Source organism: Podarcis filfolensis (genome assembly GCF_964270895.1).
Source record: "Podarcis filfolensis genome assembly, chromosome: 10".
Taxonomy (NCBI): Eukaryota; Metazoa; Chordata; class Lepidosauria; order Squamata; family Lacertidae; genus Podarcis; species Podarcis filfolensis.
Window position 1 is genome coordinate 30,934,641 of NC_139612.1, and position 21,619 is coordinate 30,956,259.

The 21,619-nt window shown below is 43.0% G+C and overlaps 1 protein-coding gene across 8 annotated transcripts in view; it reads right to left on the reverse strand.

Moving 5' to 3' along the window:
* GRIP1 (glutamate receptor interacting protein 1) overlaps positions 1-19,346 on the reverse strand; it is a 342,494-nt gene extending 323,148 nt beyond the window's left edge. For 2 of the 8 annotated variants that reach the window (XM_083574398.1, XM_083574408.1), the window contains exon 1: positions 18,690-19,339. In XM_083574398.1, the coding sequence (XP_083430524.1) occupies positions 18,690-18,744 (55 nt within the window). In that variant the 5' untranslated portion in view covers positions 18,745-19,339. Of the gene's footprint in view, positions 1-18,689 lie in introns of all 8 variants that reach the window. The other 6 variants (XM_083574411.1, XM_083574393.1, XM_083574397.1 and 3 more) reach the window with 6 other exon arrangements.
* Between the last annotated feature and the right edge of the window lie 2,273 nt (positions 19,347-21,619).

The window sequence follows — 21,619 nt, forward strand, 5'->3', positions numbered from 1 at the left end:
CAAATAGACAGCCAGTGTCTCCTCCAGGGACCTCTCTCGAGCTTCACATGTCTGCTTGCACTTCAGTAAACTGTGAAAGAGCAAAAGCTCTCCCCTGCCATGTGGCTGGGAAAGCTTTAGCGCTGTTATGACACGCCAATATTCTTCCAGTCTTGCTAGTTCTTTAAAAACTGATTTAGCGAGATTGGTCTAATCAGTACACTTTAATTATCTAGGGGTGTCAAGGAATCAAACTATCTTCCTTCCCCTCTAAGGCTTCAAAACACAGCTTTCAAACAGAACATAAATTCTGTGTGTTTTTCACCTCCCATGTGGTGCTACGTTAATGAATTACTAACACTCTTCTTGGATTAGAATCCATGAATCTATCTGAAATTATGATACCCCACCACTGAATAATAATGACCACTGGCGGAAACAAACAAGATCTGGAGGAAAAGAAAATTGCCAACAATAAATAATGTTATGGAGGAAGATTTGCCTCATTTGGTGGCTAAAATAAATGTTAAGTTGGGTCCTTTAAAACACATATATGTGTGGGTATGCTGGCAAGAACATTATAAGGATCACACAGGCATTGAGGGGGAACGTTTACCTATTGTTAGATGTCATTGTGGTGCAATGGGTTAGTGCATCTGGCTATTAACCAGAAGGCTGACTGTTTGAGCCCACCCAGGAATGGCTGTGGGCAGGTTTCCTGCACTGCAGAGAGTTCGACTAGATTGCCATAGTCTCATTGCTGAGCAACAACAGGCAGAGCTCAGTGGAATGGGAGGTCAACCACCCAGAAGAGTCTCTGAGGTGTACTTGCCTGGAGGCAGAGTAAGCATCCGAGGTCTGGTCCAGTCCTAGGGCTGGGCAAACAGCAATCCATGTGTTCAGATGGTCCAAGGATCAGAGAAATTGAAGATCATGTGATCAAGATGAGCAAGGAGCAGGAAGGTAGGGCCAGGAACTACAAGGGTTGTTACCAGAATCTGACTGCAGCTGGAAGCTCTGTTCAAGAAAGCTGAAGCCAGCTGGTTCTCATCAGGGCCTTCTCCTCTGTGTCCTTGAAGGCTTATCTGCTGCAGGTGGAGTCAATCCCCCTCCAGGCTGCTGTTCAGCAGGCAAAGCTGACTCCTGGCCCATGACAGGCTAGCCTAGTAGGTGCACAGCAGGTCGTGTGGCACACGGAGTTCTCTTCTAACATATTACTGCCACTACCCACCTGCTGCCTGAGTGAGCTGTCTCATCCTGCCTAATGGTAGGGCCAGTCAGTCCTGTTCCTCACACACATGCCTTTATGGGTTCCAGTATCTATGCTAAGATCTAGTTTTATTTCTTTCCTACTTTACTGCAGAACACTGTTTCAAATTTAATGAATCTGTCTAGGCTTCATGATTGTTAACTGCAAATTAATGACATGCCATCCTAATTAGTCTCTAATCTCAATGGGAGGAAATGTGAGCTCTGTGTGTCAGCCACAAATGTTACCCAGCCAAAAATGTTTTGCTCTTGCAGAAAAGAATGTTCCTATTCTTTCCCAACAGTAAAATTATTCTAGATGCTGTCTCTTCACAAAAACACTTCTCTATTATAGCAATGCATTTTTCATTGAAATTGTGTCCAGCTGGAAACATATAGTAAAATGGTCATTGCCAATATAGCTTTAGAAACAAAAGCTATATTAGACAAAAGTTATTACAGTGGTACCTCTGGTTACAAACTTAATTCGTTCCGGAGGTCCGTTCTTAACCTGAAACCATTCTTAACCTGAGGTACCACTTTAGCTAATGGGGACTGCTGCCGCACCGCTGCCACACAGTTTCTGTTTTCATCCTGAGGTAAAGTTCTTAACCCGAGGTACTACATCTGGGTTAGCGGAGTCTGTAACCCAAAGTGTTTGTAACCCAAGGTGTTTGTAACCTGAGGTACCACTGTATATAAATACATCTCAAGAAATTCAGTTGAATATTTACAAATTTAATGACAGATCTGCACATCTATCAGAGTCTAGTTTTCTCACATGCAGGAACATATATGTCAGGTTTAATTGCAACAATTTCCTGCAATGTGTCAACAGGTACCACAAGAAAAACCACCACCACCAAATAGTTTATAGAAATCACCGCAATTAGCTTTTGCACAAATGGGAAATTTGTGGGGGTTACAGGGATACCCATCTACGCAGAGAGAAAGAACCCACAGCTCAAAAAGCAAATGTTGAAATCTACCCTGATTCTAGAAATATAAAGAAGTATGCAGAAGAAAGGCAAGTGGATTGTTTTATATTATATTTCTGATACCTGTTATGAGATACCAATTTTATCTTCCTTTTGTGATAAAGTAAATTGGGTCTTTGTTTTATTGTTAGTTGTTTTAATATTGCAGCTACCAGCCTTTGGATTTATATGAAGGGTGGGATATCAATATAACTATATAGCTTTTTTTAAAGGTCCATTTGAGAACAGATTTCACAGAGCACTCTTAAGTAGGGTAACTTAGGAGAGAGCACAAAATGGCAGGTTGTTCACCACTGACAAAGGCCTGTTGACTCCCAGCCAAGTGGCAGTAGGAGGGTTACCATTTTTCTTCCAGTTTGCCCTTTCAGATCTCCATTTAGTAAAATTTAACACACAAACACACACACAAAACCAAATGAGGGAATATCAACTACATAAACCTCAAACTGGAATAGCTAATGGCACCAATACAGAGACCTCTTAAAGAAAGAACGGATCCAATGCAAACTCTGTCCTGCCTCTTTTTGTCCATTTCAGGCTAATGTCTATGTGCATAACAATGGCCTTTGCAGCAGATGTCTTCCCACCCCACTGATGAAGCTGCTCTCTGCCAGCAGAGACACGTCTGCCTCATCCTAACCTCCTTCAGAATCCAGATCTAGACATTAGAACTGCTCTGAATACAACACCATTCCAATTGCTACCAATATACACTCTACAAGACACACCAGACCATAAGATGCACCTAATTTTTGGAGGAGGAAAACAAGAAAAAAAATATTCTGAATCTCAGAAGCCAGAACAACAAGAGGGATTGTTGCGCAGCAAAAGCAGCGATCCCTCTTACTGTTCTGGCTTCTGGGATAGCTGCACACACTCCATAAGACGCACACACATTTCCCCTTACTTTTTAGGAGGGAAAAAGTGAGTCTTATAGAGCAAAAAATATGGTAATTCTACTGCCACAAAATGCAGATACTGAGGTACTTTTGTTAGCATATTACTGTTCTTATGCAACCATCTCTTGCAAATGCACAAAGACCATCATCTAGGGCAAGCACCAACAAGAAGAGTAAAATATTCTTTTAGACTGATATGGACTTTAAGAAAATGTAGAAGGAATGAGGAGGTGGGGGTAAGTAAAGGGAAAATGACAATGACAATATGAAAGGATAAAGTAGGCAGAGAGATGGATCTGTGAAAAGGGTAGGAACGCTAACTGCTCAACTATTCATTTTTTTAAAATGATGAAGATAGGGCTCATTTTCATCTGGATATTGTTCGACTCCTTACTTTTTCTTATGCATGAAATGCCATAAAAAAGACAAGGGGAAATTTGCACTAAATGGCTTCAAACAGTGAATGGGAAAGGCTGTTTACTGGGGGGGGGGGGGAGACATCAATGCAAAATTAACCTTAACCAAATCCTCTTTTGTGCCACCTTTCCAAATAAAATTATTTATTTTATTTGCGACTCCAAATAGTTCATGTGAGGATAGCCAATGTAAGGACCATGTAAGTAAGATATAAGGATGCACATTTCAAATTTGCATCTCTTGTGCTGCTTGCTCTTAAACTGTCATTCCTTGAGTTTAAAATTCAATTGACCTATAATGCCCTTGGTGGCTTGTGACCAGAGTACCTGAAGTATGGGATACCCTTACATGAATGTGCTCAACTATTAATATATTTTTCAGAGGCACTGGTCAGAGGGCTCCCACCTCCTGAGGTGAGATGGTTGGCAATGAGGGACAGAGCCTTTTCAGTCACGGTAACACACCTGTGGAAATTCTCTCCCCCTGTCAAATTGCCAGCATCTTCTTTGATGACTTTCAAGCACAAACTTAAGACACTATTCTGTTTATACAGGCTTTTGATTGGCCTTATTCACTTTTTCTGCTGATCTGTTAAAAAAATTGCTTTGGAGCTCTTTAAAAACTACTTTTGAATGTTCAAGATTTATTTATTTTTTGTCTTTGCTGCTCTGTTGATTTTTCATATTAGCTTTTTGTTTGGTTTGCTACTTTGTGTGGCTGGTTTTAATTATGTTGTAAGCCATCTTGGAAATTAGAGCTGAGAAGCTGAGAAGCAAGGTATAAATAATTCAAATAATTATATATATAAAAAAGAAGACTTCAGTCACTTTTACCATGCACCTACTAGGAAATTGTGACCCAGATAGCAGTCTGGTACATTCCCCAAACCTCTGGTTATTTAGTGCTAGAGAGCAAATTTTAGTTACTAGTTCCAAATAGTAGCCTATTTATAAAAAAAAGGTTCAAATAAATCAGGCAGCCTATAGTAAGTTCTTCCTGAGGAGAACAAGACTTTGGTACAGTATACAGTGGTACCTCGGGTACTTAATTCGTTCCGGAGGTCCATTCTTAAACTGAAACTGTTCTTAACCTGAAGCACTACTTTAGCTAATGGGGCCTCCTGCTGCTGCCGTGCCGCCGGAGCACGATTTCTGTTCTCATCCTGAAGCAAAGTACTTAACCTGAGGTACTATTTCTGGGTTAGCAGAGTCTGTAACCTGGAGCGTATGTAATCTGAAGCGTATGTAACCCGAGGTACCACTGTAGAGTAATCTGGGAAAAACACAAGGGAAGCATGCATATTTAGAACAAGACATCACCAATATGCTGGTTACACCCAACTCTAATTTCTCCTTCTCATCTGAATCTGATAAACCATGCAGGTGAAGTATCTGGAGGCAGTAAAGGCCTGGAAGAGAGCCAATAAACTGAAGCTGAATCCCAACAAAACAGAAATGTTGTGGGTGGGCAGTTTCCAGGTCCAAGAATTAAAGGTGGTACAGCGAAACCTTGGTTGTTGAACGCTTCAGAACTCAAATGCCAACAACCCAGAAGTGAATGCTTCTGTTTTCAAATGATTTTCAGAAGACGAGTGGCTTCCATGACACGTTTTTCGATTTTCATCATTCATTTTGCCAACAGCCCTTTGATTTTTGGTTTTCAAATGTTTTGGAAGTCAAAAAGCCTTCCGAAAAGGATTATGTTCGAAAACCAAGGTTCTACTGTAGCCTGTTTTGGACGGGGTTGCACACCCCCAAAGGACCAGGTCTGTAATCTGAGGATACTTCTCGATTATATGCTCTGGTTCTTTTGGTGACATGGTGTGCATTATTTTCAGCTTCAGATGGTTCACCAGCTACTTCCATTCCACACACACAGCTTTACTGTGGTTTGTAGACCCAAAATTCCTGGACAGGGACTGCCTGCTGTAGTAATCATATGCCATTTTAAAATGGGGGTTGAGGGTTGGGCAGGGGGATCATTGGGTTGTTGTTTTAATTTTGATTATATATTTTGTGGTTTTATATTTTGATTTTGTTCTGTGAACCACCCTGAGACCTCCAGGTATAGGGTGGTATATAAATTCAATAACAATAACTAATCATCATCATCATCATCATCATCATCATCATTCCACATGATAGACTACTGCAATGTGCTCTACATGGATCTGCTCCTGAAGATGATTCAGAGGTTGGAACTTATGCAAAATGTAACCGCCAGAGTTTTGATGCGTCTGACAGCTAAAGAATGTATAACACTGAGGCTCAAGGACCTATACTACTGCCTTTTGCTACTGTTGTCCTCTTATTTGAAATCTGCTAGGGAGACCCTTGATACATTTTCACTACATAGTGGATATTGAAGATCTGGCACTCTCCAGAGGCACTTCCCAACATCACCTTCCTGGTTTTGAAATGGACTCCCCCTGCCTCGCCCCCCCCCCAGGTCCTGTTGGCACAGTGTTTATTTTTAAGTGCCAGCTCAAAAAACTGTCTTTTTTTAGCAGGCCTCTAAATCCTAAGATTTGGCCTCTACAGTAATATATGGACAGATGAACTATGTTTATTTGTGTTTTACTGCTGTAACCTGCCCTCAGGTCTTGGATGAAGGGCAAGATACTACAAAAAAAGAATGTAGCTGGAACTCCATAGTAGAAAGATTTATTCATTTCGAACTCACTATTCTATACTCAGGAAGGCTTGTGGAATCCTTTTAAGAATATTTTAATGTAAAATCAAAAACAGATAGTGTGAGGATTATCTCCTGCTTACTTTTGAACACCAACACCTTCCCAAAGGAAAGCATCTTACATCCTCTCAGATGTAAACAAGCAATCAGTGCTAACAGCTTAAGCTAATAAATATTTCCTCCCAACTCCACCTCTTTTTCTGACTCAGCAGACAAGTTTCCAGAGGCTACAGTAACAACAGGGTGATCTCTCCATGCTAAAAGACAAGGAGAAGGTAAATAAAAAAAGAGAGGTGAACATAGCAGGCAGCTGGTTTTGCTGCCTTCAGTGACTGTACATAAAATCTCTTCATAACAGGAAGGAAGTTTTTAAAAATTCATGAACACTTGTTCTCTCATTCAAGATCCTCATATGCTGCAAATTCAGGGTGGCTTTCAATACAGTCATCTTCTACCTTGTATTTTTCACAGTCACTTTAGGCTGGAAATAAATGCTAAACTTGGTTATGTGAACTAGTGCGACACACTGTCAGCTGCCAACCTACTTTGCTCCTAGAAAGCTTTAGTTCTTCTTTCTGTTTTAGGGACAGGTGCATTAGCAGCAAACAATTCGCAAGATCTGAGGAACGGGTTATGTAGCCCTTAGTGTCCCTGTGCAGCAAGTAAATCAAGTCCTAAGGGTCTGCTGGGAACATGGATATCAAAAGGTGCACAATTTTTCACTGTCTTATGGACTGTGGCACAAAAAATATTTTATTATTGCATATGGTGTTGTATGCTATACTAAGGGGCTGTTTGCATTTTCCCCCTCCCTGCTCACTTCTATGTGCAGAGAGACCAGAAGTACTTTGCAGGCTTCCCTGATTCTTGCCCAACATCTCCTCCCACTGTTTAATCCTGAACAACAGACCAGGATTTTTCTTACCCTGTATTTTCTGCATATGCAAAGTGGATATCAAAAGATATCCATATTCGTTATGGTTGTTTTTTTAAAGGGATCCAATTTTAAGTTTAAAAAGCCCCTGATGCAACAAATACTTGATGCAAATCAGGACTGAAGGAAGAGAATCCTGTTAATTGACAGATATTAATAGAAGTGAGCATTATAAATATGTGAACAAAGCAGAGTGCAATTGTATTACAGCTACAATCATGTAATCCCTAATGATCTATTATGGAAATGACAGAACTGTTTCCAAAGCAATACCAAAAAATGAAAAAAAAATCCTTTTCAATAGTTCACATAGGCCGCTAAACCTAAAAAAAGTTTGACATCATACTTTCTCGTCAACATATGGAGAGTGTGCACCAATTAAAATTAAATTTAATGTGCACATTCCAGTGTATCACATCTACAATACAGAATAGGTGAAATGTCACATATTACTGATCATAGAACAGATGCAATAAACAAAACAAACATCTTTTGATGGGAAAGCATCTTTTGCTAACTGTAGCCTTAAACAGGTTTTCAAAAATCAGTTTGGGATGTGTCCCCACATGCCGGCAGGTTTCCCTTCTGTCAGGCGACTGCCACAGACACATTAGGAGAAAGATGCAGGGGAGGAGAAGATGGAAACAAACAAAAGGGAAGGAGGATGGGGAAAGGCAGAGCAGCCCAAAAGGGTGGGAAAAGCCCGTCCCTTGATGGAAGGAAAAGCCCCTCCCCCCTCTAATTCGGAATATGCTTCAGGCAGCTTAGGAATTGTAAGATCATTTTCAGTCTGCTTGTGAAGTGGCACGCATGTGTTTTTGAGTGAGGATTTTCTCTCCCAGAGGACAAGCTGCAGAAACACAGAAGGCAAAGGAAATCTGTGCTGGTATAGATGTCTTCCCTTTTCAGACTTTCCAATGGAGGAGTCACAGGTGTCATTTGTGAATGAGGTAGCAAGTAAGGCAGAAATGTGAAGCTACAGGAAGAAGGTTTAGAAAATTTGAGAACACCTGCTCTTATCTGTTGCTTTTTTCCACAAAGCATCTAAGAATTCAGATTATTGTGTATGCACACTGCAGCTACATGACTAATGGAGTATATAAATAAACAGCTACAGGGACAGATAAACAGTTGTCTGCATCAGAATCCAGAGACACAGAATGAACAGTATTTCGTACAGTATTGTGAGCTGGCACCCTCTTTTTGGTACAAGTCATTAACATAGGAGTGGCTACATTGTTCTCAGTCAAAAGTGGCAAGAGCATTCCCTCTCCCAATACAGTGGTACCTTGGTTCTCAAATGGCTCAGTTGTCGAACAAAATGGCTCCCGAAAACCGAAAACACAGGAGTAAGTGTTCCGGTTTGCAAATGTTTTTCGGAAGCTGAATGTCTGACGCGGCTTACGCTTGAGTGCAGGAAGCGCCTGCAGCCAATCGGAAGCCATGCCTTGGTTTTCAAATGGTTTCGGGAGTTGAACAGACTGGCGGTGCTGGTGTCAACCTCTCTTAATGTATCAATTCAACATTGTCCCTCGTTGACCACCCCTAATTTTTTAGTGTTGTCCCTTTCTGATAGTCTCTTGAGAAATACTTACTATATCTGCGTGTACATACATCCAGTAAAGTCTTGTGGGGAACTGAGATCATATTGGGAAAAACTTGACCAACTACTCGAAAGTATAGACTCTCTGTCACCCAACCCTCAGCTTGTCTTGGGAGGTGACTTCAATGCCCGGATCGGCCTTGTTTCCCCACAAAATACAATATTATCTGGACTAAACTTGGAGGACAAACCTGAAATCTGCCAGAGGGCAGCAATGGATACCACTGGGAAATATCTTTGTTTGAGAACTGAGGTACGACCGTAGTAGAAATTGAAAATTCATTATCACTTCATTCACTTGCCACAGCAAAAAACAAAACCCAGAAAACATAATTGCTCCTGCAATTTTAAAAAATAAAAGTCCTAGAGCTGCACTCTTGCCCTTTCCACACACCCCACAGTACTGTCAGAGCCATAAGCTGGTTTCCTGAAAGGAAAACTTCTGTTGATTCTGGTTTATGCATGCTTAAAAATATTATCTATATTAAAAAACTCAAAAAGCACACATTTTAGATTGGCCTACTCTGATTCATCTCTGCAAAACTTACACACTACAAAAATGGGGCATGACATATTTGGATACTGCAAACATTCTATGGAGTCTGATAGTCTACTCTGACCAGATGAACACTGTCTCATGGATTCTTATCTCACGTTTCCTATAATTAAAGTCAGTTAGCTTCTTCTTGCACAGAGATCAACTGGGCTTTGGACCATAAAATCTATGTACAGTGTTAGATGCACTCATGACAATTGAACAGTACTCTTAATCCTGTCAATTTAATAATATAAAGTATTTTCAAATTGCACATAGGTTTAAATCTCTACATGATTTAACTGTTTTGCTGATTGCTGTTGCAAGTCAAATGACAATTTGAATTTTAAGGACCTATAATTAAGATGGAAGGACCTCTGTTAAAAGATATGAGTTGCATCCAATATTCCATCTATATATCTTTATGTGCTGTACATATTCTTACTGGACAAAGATGCATCTCATACCACATTGCTTAAATTTCAATGTTTGTTATTCACCAAGTATTCTTTATGTCTCATTCCTAAATTTATTCTATTTAAATCAAAAGTGCTGCTTCAGCTGCTTGCAGTTGCAGTGAGCAAGAATTTTATTGTCTGACTCGCTCATTAGAATAGGAATCATTTTGGTCTTCAGCAAAAGGTTCACAAGATGCTGGGGGTGTATATTCATTCCTATCAGTTCTTTCTGGCTGGTGAAATAAATAAAAACAAATGGATTAAACACAAGGCTAAAGAAAACACTCACCCATGATGTGGCTTTCTGAAAATTTAAATGCGAAATCTAACAAAAGACTGTATGTTAAAGTCCTTGTCACAAGTCTTCTGGTTTTCCTTTGATTTATATTCTCATCAACTGAATGGCTGTTTGTAGTTAGATAAACCAAACATAAGCCTTTTTCCTATTATCTGCTTGGTTATCCCTTCAAGAGGGCAGGAATATGAAGGCCTGTACAGTGGTACCTCGGAAGTCGAACAGAATCCATTCTGGAAGTCCATTTGACTTCCAAAACGTTCAGAAACCAAGGCATGGCTTCAGATTGGGTGCAGTAAGCTCCTGCAGCCAATCAGAAGCCGCATGAGCTGCGTCGGACCTTTGGGTTCCAAAGAATGTTGGCAAACCAGAACACTCACTTCTGGGTTTGCGGTGTTCGGGAGGCAAAATGTTTGGGTCGCAAGGCATTTGTCAACCAAGGTATAGATGTAATTACTTACATACATCCCCTGAGCTGAAACACCAACAGTAAGAAAGGCCCACATAAATCTGCCAGGATGCTCTTGACTTTAAACAAATGGGTTTCAGATCACAGTTGAAAATAACGGACCTCAGAATTAGAAATTATTTACATTTCTTAGAATGTAGGCAGTACTGTCAAAATGAATGATAAACATCTTACTTCCCATCTGATGGTGAATTGTGTGCTTACAAATATTCCCTGTGCTCTACTGTGAAGTTTAGCAGTCATTTTGTTAACTTGGTTTTCATTGCAAGTATATATTGATATATACAAGGGGATTGTGGCTGATGTTGCATGTTAGAAGTCTTGTAATGGAATAAAGGGCTAGAGTTGGCCCAGGAACAGCAGCTGGTTCTCTAGCAGCGTATTCAATTAAGGCACTATATGTGATTATGGCCTGCTCATTTGTCAACAGCAGGAGAGTGGGGTTAGCGGGAATGAACCGCTCACGTGTGTTTTCAAGTATGTAATAAACATGTACACAATGAAGCAACCTCCTAATATCAAAACAGCATAAAGCTGCTTAATAATTACTGGTGTGGGGTGGTTACCACTTCCACACGGAAATGTGGAATAGCTACAGGGATGATACAGTTACTCCCAAACTGGCCTAGGAAGGTAACCATGTAGTCCACACAACAAAAATGCTGTCTGTTTACAGCTATAAATGGTGCAACATGGCACCTATCACACAGAAGATGTACCACATCCCAACAGCAATACAGTGGTACCTTGGGTTACATACGCTTCAGGTTACATACACTTCAGGTTACATACTCCGCTAACCCAGAAATAGTGCTTCAGGTTAAGAACTTTGCTCCAGGATAAGAACAGAAATCGTGCTCTGGCGGTGCAGCTAAAGTGGTGCTTCAGGTTAAGAACAGTTTCAGGTTAAGAACGGACCTCCGGTACTTAACCCGAGGTACCACTGTACCTGTATATGAACTTGACTGGTTTTTCGGGGGGTTGTCAAAATGGTCTTTTTAGTGCTTTATTTTGGTTGTATTTCTAGAATTTGTCTCAATGTGTTGACTTGGTTCTGCAAATAAACAAATAAATTTGTGCTCTTTCTCTCTCCGCCTTCATCCATTTCTCACAATTTTTATTTTATCCACCACTCTTCCCTGGAGGATATTACCTTCACATCAAGTGCTGTCATCCAGTGGGGAAAGAGGCAGGGGTGTGACTCCTGCTATTAGTGTGCGAGCTTTTATTTTGTGCAAGTGTGAGAAAACAAGGTAAATAGAATTTAACCTTTCTTTTGTGGTAAATGTGAGGATAAATAAAACATACTTAATACATTTTTCTAAAGAACAATATGGGCACACTGGGGTTTCCTCAATCTTTAAATATAATGGTATGTCAAGCACTCATAACCAAGATGCAACCATTGCTAGACAATTTGTGTACAGGAGCCAGCGTGGTGTAGTGGTTAAGAGCGGTGGACTCGTAATCTGGTGAACCGGGTTCGCTTCCCTGCTCCTCCAAATGCAGCTGCTGGGTGACCTTGGGCTAGTCATACTTCTCTGAAGTCTGTCAGCCCCACTCACCTCACAGAGTGTTTGTTGTGGGGGAGGAAGGGAAAGGAGAATGTTAGCCGCTTTGAGACTCCTTAGGGTAGTGATAAAGCGGGATATCAAATCCAAACTCTTCTTCTTCTTCAGGTTCAGAACCTTTGGGAGAAGGGCATCAGCTCTCAGGACGGCAACTGTTGTGAATGATAACAGGGTTACAGGAGCTGCTAGAAAGTTGAGCAGCCCATTCCAATGTAAAGCTGAACACGCCTAAGCCCATTGAAATAATGGGTTTAGGTGCATCTAATTTTAAATAGTATCAGGCTGCACATGGCTTAGCAATTGTAGCAGCTGGTAAGTTAGGAAAAGCTAAATCATAAAATAGTATTTAAAACCACAGAGCTATAGAAGTAATTTAAACTTCCCATGTAACTTTTAAAAATGGTCGTCACCCTAATTCTAAGCTCTGCATTTGTGATGCCGTCCTAATTCCAAACCATAAACAAGACTTATTGTTCGTTCCACTCCTGTCAAAAATGATCAGCTGTAAAGCTGACACAGGAAACCCATAAAATGATTTCATTTAACTTGATTGGAAGGAATACTGAAGAATGTCAACCCAAAAATGCTTTCTTTCCTTCTTCTTCCTTTCATATGTCACCTCAAAAGTGTTTTAGGTGGCTTATAAATGGATTTGCTTTAGCAGCTTAAGCAGAAATCTGGAGGAAAATATGCCCTGAATTTTAATGATACATCATATTACATTGGTTGGTTTTTACATGCCATTTCTGAAGTGACAGGTTTTACTTCAGTAGCTATATTACAACGTCATTAATCAACAGAGACCAGAACTCAAATCTTTTACAAAAAACAAAACAAAACACCACATAATCACTTGTGTAATCTTGACTGTGCAAAGTAAAAAAAGGCTAAAACAATTTCCAACTTTTTTAAAGCATGGAATTAAAATGATGGAAACAGCAGTTATGCAATGCACAAATAAAATTTAAAATGTCACTAGTTTAACATATCAGCTCCCTGATCTAGGCTGCGAGATCCTAAGCCAGGAACTACCAATTTCACACCCATGGGTGCACATGCACCAGCAGAGCCCTTTCTGGTGCCCCACAGTCTATTCTCCCTACACTATTGAGCCTGAAAAGTGCATTTTATTGTAGCCAATTGTGTGCTTGGTTGCAGGATTGTGTGTGTGATGCCCATGACATCTCTGCTTTGCAAATGTGCCCACAGTCCCAAAAAGGTTAGCAAATCTCTATCCTAAGCATTACTTTGAGAGGGATCCCACTGAAGTCAGCAACGCTATGGACAATTCACTTATACAGTGGTACCTCTAGTTAAGAACTTAAATCGTTCCGGAGGACTGTTCTTATCCTGAAACTGTTCTTAACCTGAAGCACCACTTTAGCTAATGGGCAGTGGCGTAGCGTGGGTTGTCAGCACCCAGGGCAAGGCAAGTAATCTGCGCCCCTAACCCGTGGATTTGCGCCCCCTAACCCTAACCCCCAGATGTTGCGCCTGCTGCGGCCGGCCCCCCCTGCACCCCCCACACTACGCCACTGCTAATGGGGCCTCCCACTGCCGCTGTGCGATTTCTGTTCTCATCCTGAGGTAACGTTCTTAACCTGAGGTACTACTTCCGGGTTAGCGGAGTCTGTAACCTAAAGCATTTGTAACCCAAAGCGTTTGTAACCTGAGGTACCACTGTATAGGAATTCATATGCAGAACAGCCACACAGTTAGCTTTTACAGTGGTACCTTGGGTTAAGTACTTAATTCGTAATTCATTCCGGAGGTCCGTACTTAACCTGAAACTGTTCTTAACCTGAAGCACCACTTTAGCTAATGGGGCCTCCTGCTGCCGCCACGCCACTAGAGCCCAATTTCTGTTCTTATCCTGAAGCAAAGTTCTTAACCTGAAGCACTATTTCTAGGTTAGCGGAGTGTGTAACCTGAAGCATATGTAACCTGAAGCATACGTAACCCGAGGTACCACTGTACTACGAAGCTGCTTCCTATGCATTTTAACAGATTTCTACCAAATGATTTCCTGAAAAAGAGGAGCTATGTTGACATAGCTGAAGTTGCCTGACCTGCACAGATAGTGCTTAATACAAGTTTCTTACAGGGGATTGCATCGCCAAATGATTTAGGTGGGTCAACAACTTTTCAAACCATCACTCCTCCTGCCCTGTTAAAAGCAGCTTTCTGGACAGTCAATATTCATGGCATTGAGTGACCCACATAGATGCCATCTCCCTGGGGCCATGGGTGCCTGAGCAACCACAAAATTCCCCATAAAGGGGCCAGGCACCCACAAATTTCAGGGCCAGGGCCATGCACGCTGCATGGCAGCCACGGCCCTGGGCACCCACGGTCGCTGGGCCAAGCTGGCACTCCCTGGGCCAGTCACTGTCTCTCAATCTAACCTACCTCATGGGCTTGTTTTCAGGGTAAAAGGAGGTTGGGGAGAACTGTGCACTCCAGTTCTCTGGAGGAAAGGTGGGGTTGCAAACATAATAAGTAATAAACTAGCTGGTTCTTGCATACCAATACAGTGGAACCTCGGGTTACGTACCGTCCTCGTATTCTGTTAAATGAGGGGTTACTTCCTATTACGTGAGTTTAGGAGTGCAGACTGAAAGGGCAAGAGATGAGAAATAGGATGCATAGTTGGTAGGTGCAGCAGGAATCAGGTATGAGGTTGGAGACTGAAACCTGAGGCAAGAATGTTTTTCTCCTGCTGAATTGAGCTCCTATACTTCTTTAGTTATTAGGGTGCTCCATTTTTTGTGGCTTATAGCGTGCATAAAGGAGAGGTATAAGTGCATGGAAGCACATGTTAATTTTTCAAGGCAAAGAAAGAGATAAGAGGTTGCAGATTATGAAAAAAGTGACTAAGGAGAAAAACCAATGGAATTCAAGTTGGCTGTTGAATTATTTAGGGTTCTTTTCCAGTGTGTTTTGAAGGAAAATGCAATTTGGCCACCTTCATCCAGTTGATCGAGCTGTTGAAGTGGATGTACCAGTACAGTGGTACCTCGGGTTAAGTACTTAATTCGCTCCAGAGGTCCGTACTTAACCTGAAACTGTTCTTAACCTGAAGCACCACTTTAGCTAATGGGGCCTCCCACTGCTGCTGCGCCGCCGCACAATTTCTGTTCTCATCCTGAAGCAAAGTTCTTAACCTGAGGTATTATTTCTGGGTTAGCAGAGTCTGTAACCTGAAGCGTACATAACCTGAAGCGTATGTAACCCAAGGTACCACTGTAAATGGAAAAATCACCTCTTTCAAGGCATGCATCTCACAAGAGCACCATATGTTAAATACCAACCTTTCTACAGTTCACCAGTATATTTATTTATTTACATCTACGATCCACAAAATAAACAAACAAAACAGGGAACACTTACTCTTTGAAAGTAAGCACAGGGGGAAAAAATGTTACCCTGATTCCTATAAATGAACTACAGAAGAGAAATATTATCTACTAACAGCAGAGGGAGATATAAGCAAACTGGCTTTGAATCAGATTTTAACTATACTTGTAATTGCTTTCCAAGTCAGCACCACAATAAACACTAAATATGCACCTTCATTTCATTACAACACTGGCCATTTTTCCAGTGAGTTTAAAATGTTTATCTAGTGGTCTCTTTGTACCCTAATTCAACACCAATTATTTATTTTTATCACTTAATATTTTCCTTGCATCTGAAGCAAAGAGAGATAATTGAATCTGAAAAAGCACTGAAGTCTTGCTAAATTGATTAGCTAAGCTACAGCAATATAAAATGAACTCTACTTCAGAAATTCAAAGTGCTTTTTTATTTACACCACGGAAAAAGGAAAATAAGAGAGCGATAAATAATTTGTAAAAATGGGCTTGCTGAACTCTTATGAAAATAAGCTGAACAGAAATACAAATTAAATAAACAAGCATGAGAACTGTTTACAAGGCAACATCTCTACTGGTGCAGAAAAACATCAAAGCAGAAAAGACGACCAAAGGAAATTGTTCACTGCACACTACAAAAACAGGGAGAGAGAGATAAATCTAAAGGCACATTCCTGACTCTGATTTTGATGCACAGAAATTATTCTCTGGTTTTGCCATATTTGCTATGCAGAGCTTAGCTGGCGGGGGGGGGGGGGCTTTTCCTGCATTTTAATTAGTTAGCTCTCTGTGTGACAATACAGAAATTTATCTACCTTTCCCCCCAGAATATGTAAGTTTATTCAAGTGTATGTTGGCTTTACAAAGGTGTTTATTATAACAGTAACAAGAGAAAACGTCTAAATCATGTGTTGCTTGAATGCTTATATTTCAATTAACAATGTAAAAAACTAATGAGAATTGTGTACTGTATTTGAGTACTATTGTCATTTACCAATGAAGATTAACGTACAGCCAGGAATGTTTTATCCTCAGTCAGAGCTAAACATATCTTTTTTGGAGCAGTTCAGGAAGCTTCATATTTAATATTTGTTAGCTACTCTTGTGCAAAATGAATTGTAAGTGATCTGCACCCACACACATACAAAATGAAATCAGTGGTGCAATACATTTTACCAAATCATTAGTCAAGTCTTACAAACCAAATATCTTCTCTACCATGGAAGAATGTGTGCAACTGTACATTATACTCTGCCGAGTAATGTATTTTGAAAGCCTGCAAATTCTAGCATACAACAGACTAAATCAGACCACTCACCCTCAAATATTATACACACAAATATAAGAAACCCAATTTCTGGGTTAAGTGACAGAGCTAACTTCTGAATTCAGTACAAAACTGCTGCTTGAATTTATAAGGATTTGAAAAGTTACCAGAAACATCAAATCCACTGTGTTGGAACAATATTGAACGGTACCCGAAACAAGCCCACGTTGGCATGGAAAACCCTTTATTTGGTTGCTGCAAATTGACAGTCTCAGCTGGATTCCATAGCTCTCAAACATTCTATAAAGTTGTTGCTCCACCTCCTCTACTCCATGTCTCAAGAACCAGAAATGTATTTCTGATACCATCAAACAGGACCAAGTACAAATCATAGGAGTATTTTCCAAATTCCAGACTTCCAGCAGTTCTAACTTACCTTGAGGATGAGTGCTATCAGCTAATTACTTCTAAGAACTTGGTAAACTGGTAAGCACAGGTACAGATTAGGATTAAACTTGGGATCTAAAAGCCCCATGGCCACCAGTGGAGATGAATGGCGGCTTTGCAAACATACCCAATAGAAATTGTGTGCAGAATACAATTTCTGACAAAATCTGGTGTGTTTCTTTCCATAACAACGGCTTTTTAAGGCAGATAAAATACAAAGCACGACAATAACAGCCATCATGGCATCAACCCTCTACATGCTTCCCCACAGTGTTTAATGAAAACAGTGAGCACTCAACATGAGGAAAAAGTTCAGAGGGGCTAAGCAGCTGAAAGCAAGAGTTTTGTCTGGTGCTGGAATTTGAATACCAGACAACAATTCCCCTTATATCAGGGATATATCTGGACCAGAAGGCTGCACTATACATGTAGAAAGTACCTTAAAGGGGGAGGGGCTACTGTATTACTTCACCAGCTTTCTCTGATAAAATCTGCATAACAGAGAAACCCTTAGGATCTGGACTATCTGAAATAAAAGCCATCCCTTCCTTGTCTGCTGTACAGACCTGTAAATGTCTAAAAGCATTCGTTCTAACAGAACCAGGCAACTCTAAATGAGGGCACTGCTTCTTTCAGAAAGCCCCACGTTCGTAGTTGGCGCAGCTTGACCACTCAAAGTGCCAAGGAGGGAGCTTCATCGTAAAAGGAGACAGGGCATGGGCCCACTGTCCTTTCCCTCCAGCTGGACCCTGGGGCTCTATGGCTTGCCACGCTGACAGCTGACCCAATGCTGCGTGGCTTGCGAGGGAAGGGGTCCCTTGCTTCGCAGCACCTGCCACCACCCCCCCTCCCCTCAGGCAAAACACCAGAACAACACTGTGGGGACATGCCCGGACTTTGCATTCTCCACTACTGTTGCCCACCAGAGGAAAGATCCATTACAGAGCTCTCCAACACCACCATCCCCCCCAAAAAAACACACACTTGCTCTGGACCCAAAATGTCCCTGCAGAGCCACTTTCCCCCAACGGAAGAAGCCCCAGAGAGAACAGGAACTAAAAGAAAAAACTTCGCCAAGTCTCTCCGTTTCCCAAGGATACCGGCGGAACAAACAGAAGCCAAGGCCCCATGGAGGGTCTGCCTGAAGGGGAAGCCCAGCCACCCCCTCTTCCCTCAGCCAGGCAAATAAAAGTTCACTCGCGGCACGACCAGGAGGAGGAGGAGGAGGAAGACGGGCCGGCCCCTCCCGCCCTCAGGTGCCGCTTTCTGACAAGACACTCCCCGCCCCGCTCGTGGGGCAAGCTCGTTCCCGCCACCCGCTCGCCTCCCGGAGCCGAAGGAGGGCTCCGCGCTCGGCGGAGAGCACCTGAGGGAGCGGGCGGAGGGGGAAGGGTCGGCGCGCCACGGAGAGCGGGGTCTCGCCTCACTCAGCCCACCCCACTTGCCGGCCGCGGCCGCGCCGCCGCCGAAGCCCCCTCGCGGCGCCTGGGTGGCGCTCACCCACCTCTCTCCTGCTCGGCTTGCAGGCACACGGGGATGGTCTTCTTCCAGCCCGGCATGGCTCCTTCAGGGCTGCGGCTGGGGCTGCGGCAGGAGTAGCAGCAGCAGCAGCAGCAGGGCGCACATTGCAGTCTGAGGCGGCGGCAGCAGTAGCAGCAGCGCCTCCTCTTCCTATTCCCCGAGCTGCACGCCTGGGGGGTGGAAAGCGGCGACGGCTCCCGAGGGCTGGAAATGGGAGCGAGAAGGAGGCGCCGCTGGCCGAACAGCTGCCTCCTTTTAGTTCGGGGAGCGCGCGACGACGAGGAGGAGGAGGAAAGGAGGAGGAAGCGAGGGAGGGAGGGCAAGGTGGCGGCACTGCACGCTCCGGAGCGGGGCGGAGATGGAGGAGGAGGAGGAGGAGGGGGCTCTCCCCGGTTCAGCTGGGGACATACGCGCGCACAGAAGGGTGAATGGGGAGCGAATGGGAAGCGAGAGGGGGCGTCGCTCGCCTCGCCGCCGCCAGCAGGTGGGAGAGCTGGCGTTGCCGGCTGCACAATGGCGGGAGGGAGCGGGGAAGGGCGGGCGAAGGAGCGGCGGCGGCGGCGGCGCGCTGGGCTCCTCTCCCTGGGGCCCCACAAAGAGACTCGGTGAGGAGGGGGAGGCAGGAAGGCGGCAGGCGTCTCTCGGAGAAGAGAGGGGCGCTTCGCTCCGCGGCTGGCGGGCGAGGAGGAGGAGGCACACCCTGGCTGAGGCGAAGGGGAGGCGAGGCGCCGCTTCGCTCCTCTTTTTCTCCTCACGCGCAGCCGTGAGGGAAGTCGACGCTCGAGGGGCGAATTTCACCCACGGTGGGCACTCGTCGTGGTCTCGTGTGAACGCTCGAAAAGGGAAAAGTTCTCCGCTTCTCCCGTCCCACCCCACCTTTAAAAGGACGCTTCCTTCACCACGCCCAGCCTCGTTCCGTGAAACTTCGTTCGAAGTACTTTTAGGCGCAGCTTGAGTCTACCCATGTTGAACTCGGCGGAGTTCAATGCGGTTCGCTGCTGCTCGAGGACGGAGCCCACAGGGCTCAGGTTGTAGTGGAAGCGCCGCTGCCGCCGTCGAACAAAATCAGAGGTTCCCACTGAATCTGCAAAGGACAAGAAACCGCGGCGGGATTTGTGCGCCTCGGGCCACGCGCGCTCTTTCCCCCGAACTGCCTCCCTTTTAGCACATTTTGGCCTTTGCTGAAAGGGGAAGCGATGCAAAACCAACAAGATGCCCAAAGGAGGGGGTCAGATTGTACACTGAAAATTAGTCATAATGTATCTTGGAGGCATAGTCGAGTGGATGCTTTTTTGTTAAATGTCAAGACAGACAAAAGACCATCTGGATTTCTTTCAGAAGAAATGCAGTTTAAAAAAAGGAGAAACCAAAAAGGTAACGATGATACCATAAGCATCAAAATAAAGCATTGAAGAAACACTCGATAACTACATTTTGGCATAGTGTGGTCATCCAACCGCAAAACCCAGCCACACAGAGACAAACAAAAATGTACCATTATGTGGCATACCTATCCAAAACACTTCTGTATGCTACATGGTTTTTCTCTCCTCCAAACCAAGGTGTAGTTGTGTAGTTGGGGAGGGGGGGGACCTCCAATGTTAGTCACCAGCAGGTTCCTATGTTCCTACTTTGGTAGCTGAGAGAAAGGGTCCCTGGTCAATATTTGTTATGGGCTGTGTGCACATTGCCCGCTTAAAATACAGCTAGGTTGTTCTTTTTCTCGACTTGGATAGAAGCTGGTTTTGGGGGGGAAATGTGTCAAAATGCAGTGTTTCCATACAGGATAGGTATAGATTGTGGCTCATGTGTTTACATCACATCCCAAGCCTGCAGTAGGAGCACAATGTAGAGTAAATGGAAGTGTGTACACAGTCTCCATGTCTATCTGTATATCTCTTGGTATATAAAGCATTAACTTGCTGTGATATTTTCTCATGGAAGCATTTACCCCAGAATAATAAAGTTTAATGCTGCTCTCAGTCCACCCATTCATCATGATAGTCATCCATTATATTCATTCTCAGGCACCAATCAATTGCCATATCCAGGTTCTATCTCTGTCTTAATAAACACTCTCTTTCTTGTTTTAGCTTTATCCGCACACACAATCAGTCCAGAACTCTGGTCAGGGTATTGCAAGGTCCCATGGGAGCAAGAAAGTCATAGCTGTTATTCTGAATGTACTCCAGAGCTATATAAAAAAAATGATTGTAATTACTTTTAAACATGAACTGACTTTTTAAGTGAATGTGCACCTTGAATGTTAAGCAGCTGCTGTTGGCAACTTGGCATTCTGTAATTCGACAATTTCTCAGTGAAACGCTTTTTTAACGCCATTACTGATTCTTTCTTATTAGTATGTGTTCATTATGGAACTAAAAGTGTAATCCTAAACATTTTTAATTCAAAAGTCCCACTATACTCGTGTGGTCCAAAGACACATGAAGCAGCCACCTACCCAAAGCTAAATATATCTAGATTTGGTCAGTGCTAGAATAAGAAAGTCCATGCGATCTTCAGTTCTATGATGAAAGACAGATGAAATGTAAATAATAATAATAATAATAATAATAATAATAATAATAATAATAATTTATTTGTACCCCGCCCATCTGACTGGGTTTCCCCAGCCACTTTGGGCGGCTTCCAACAAAATAGTCCATCAAACATTAAAAGCTTCCCTAAACAGGGCTGCCTTCAGATGTCTGGCAGTTGTTCTCTTTGACATCTGGTGGGAGGGCATTCCACAGGGCGGGTGCCACTACTGAGAAGGCCCTCTGCCTGGTTCCTTGTAACCTCACTTCTCGCAATGAGGGAACTGCCAGAAGGCCCTCAGCACTGGACCTCAGTGTCCGGGTAAAATGATGGGGGTGGAAACACTCCTTCAGGTATACTGGACCAATGCCATTT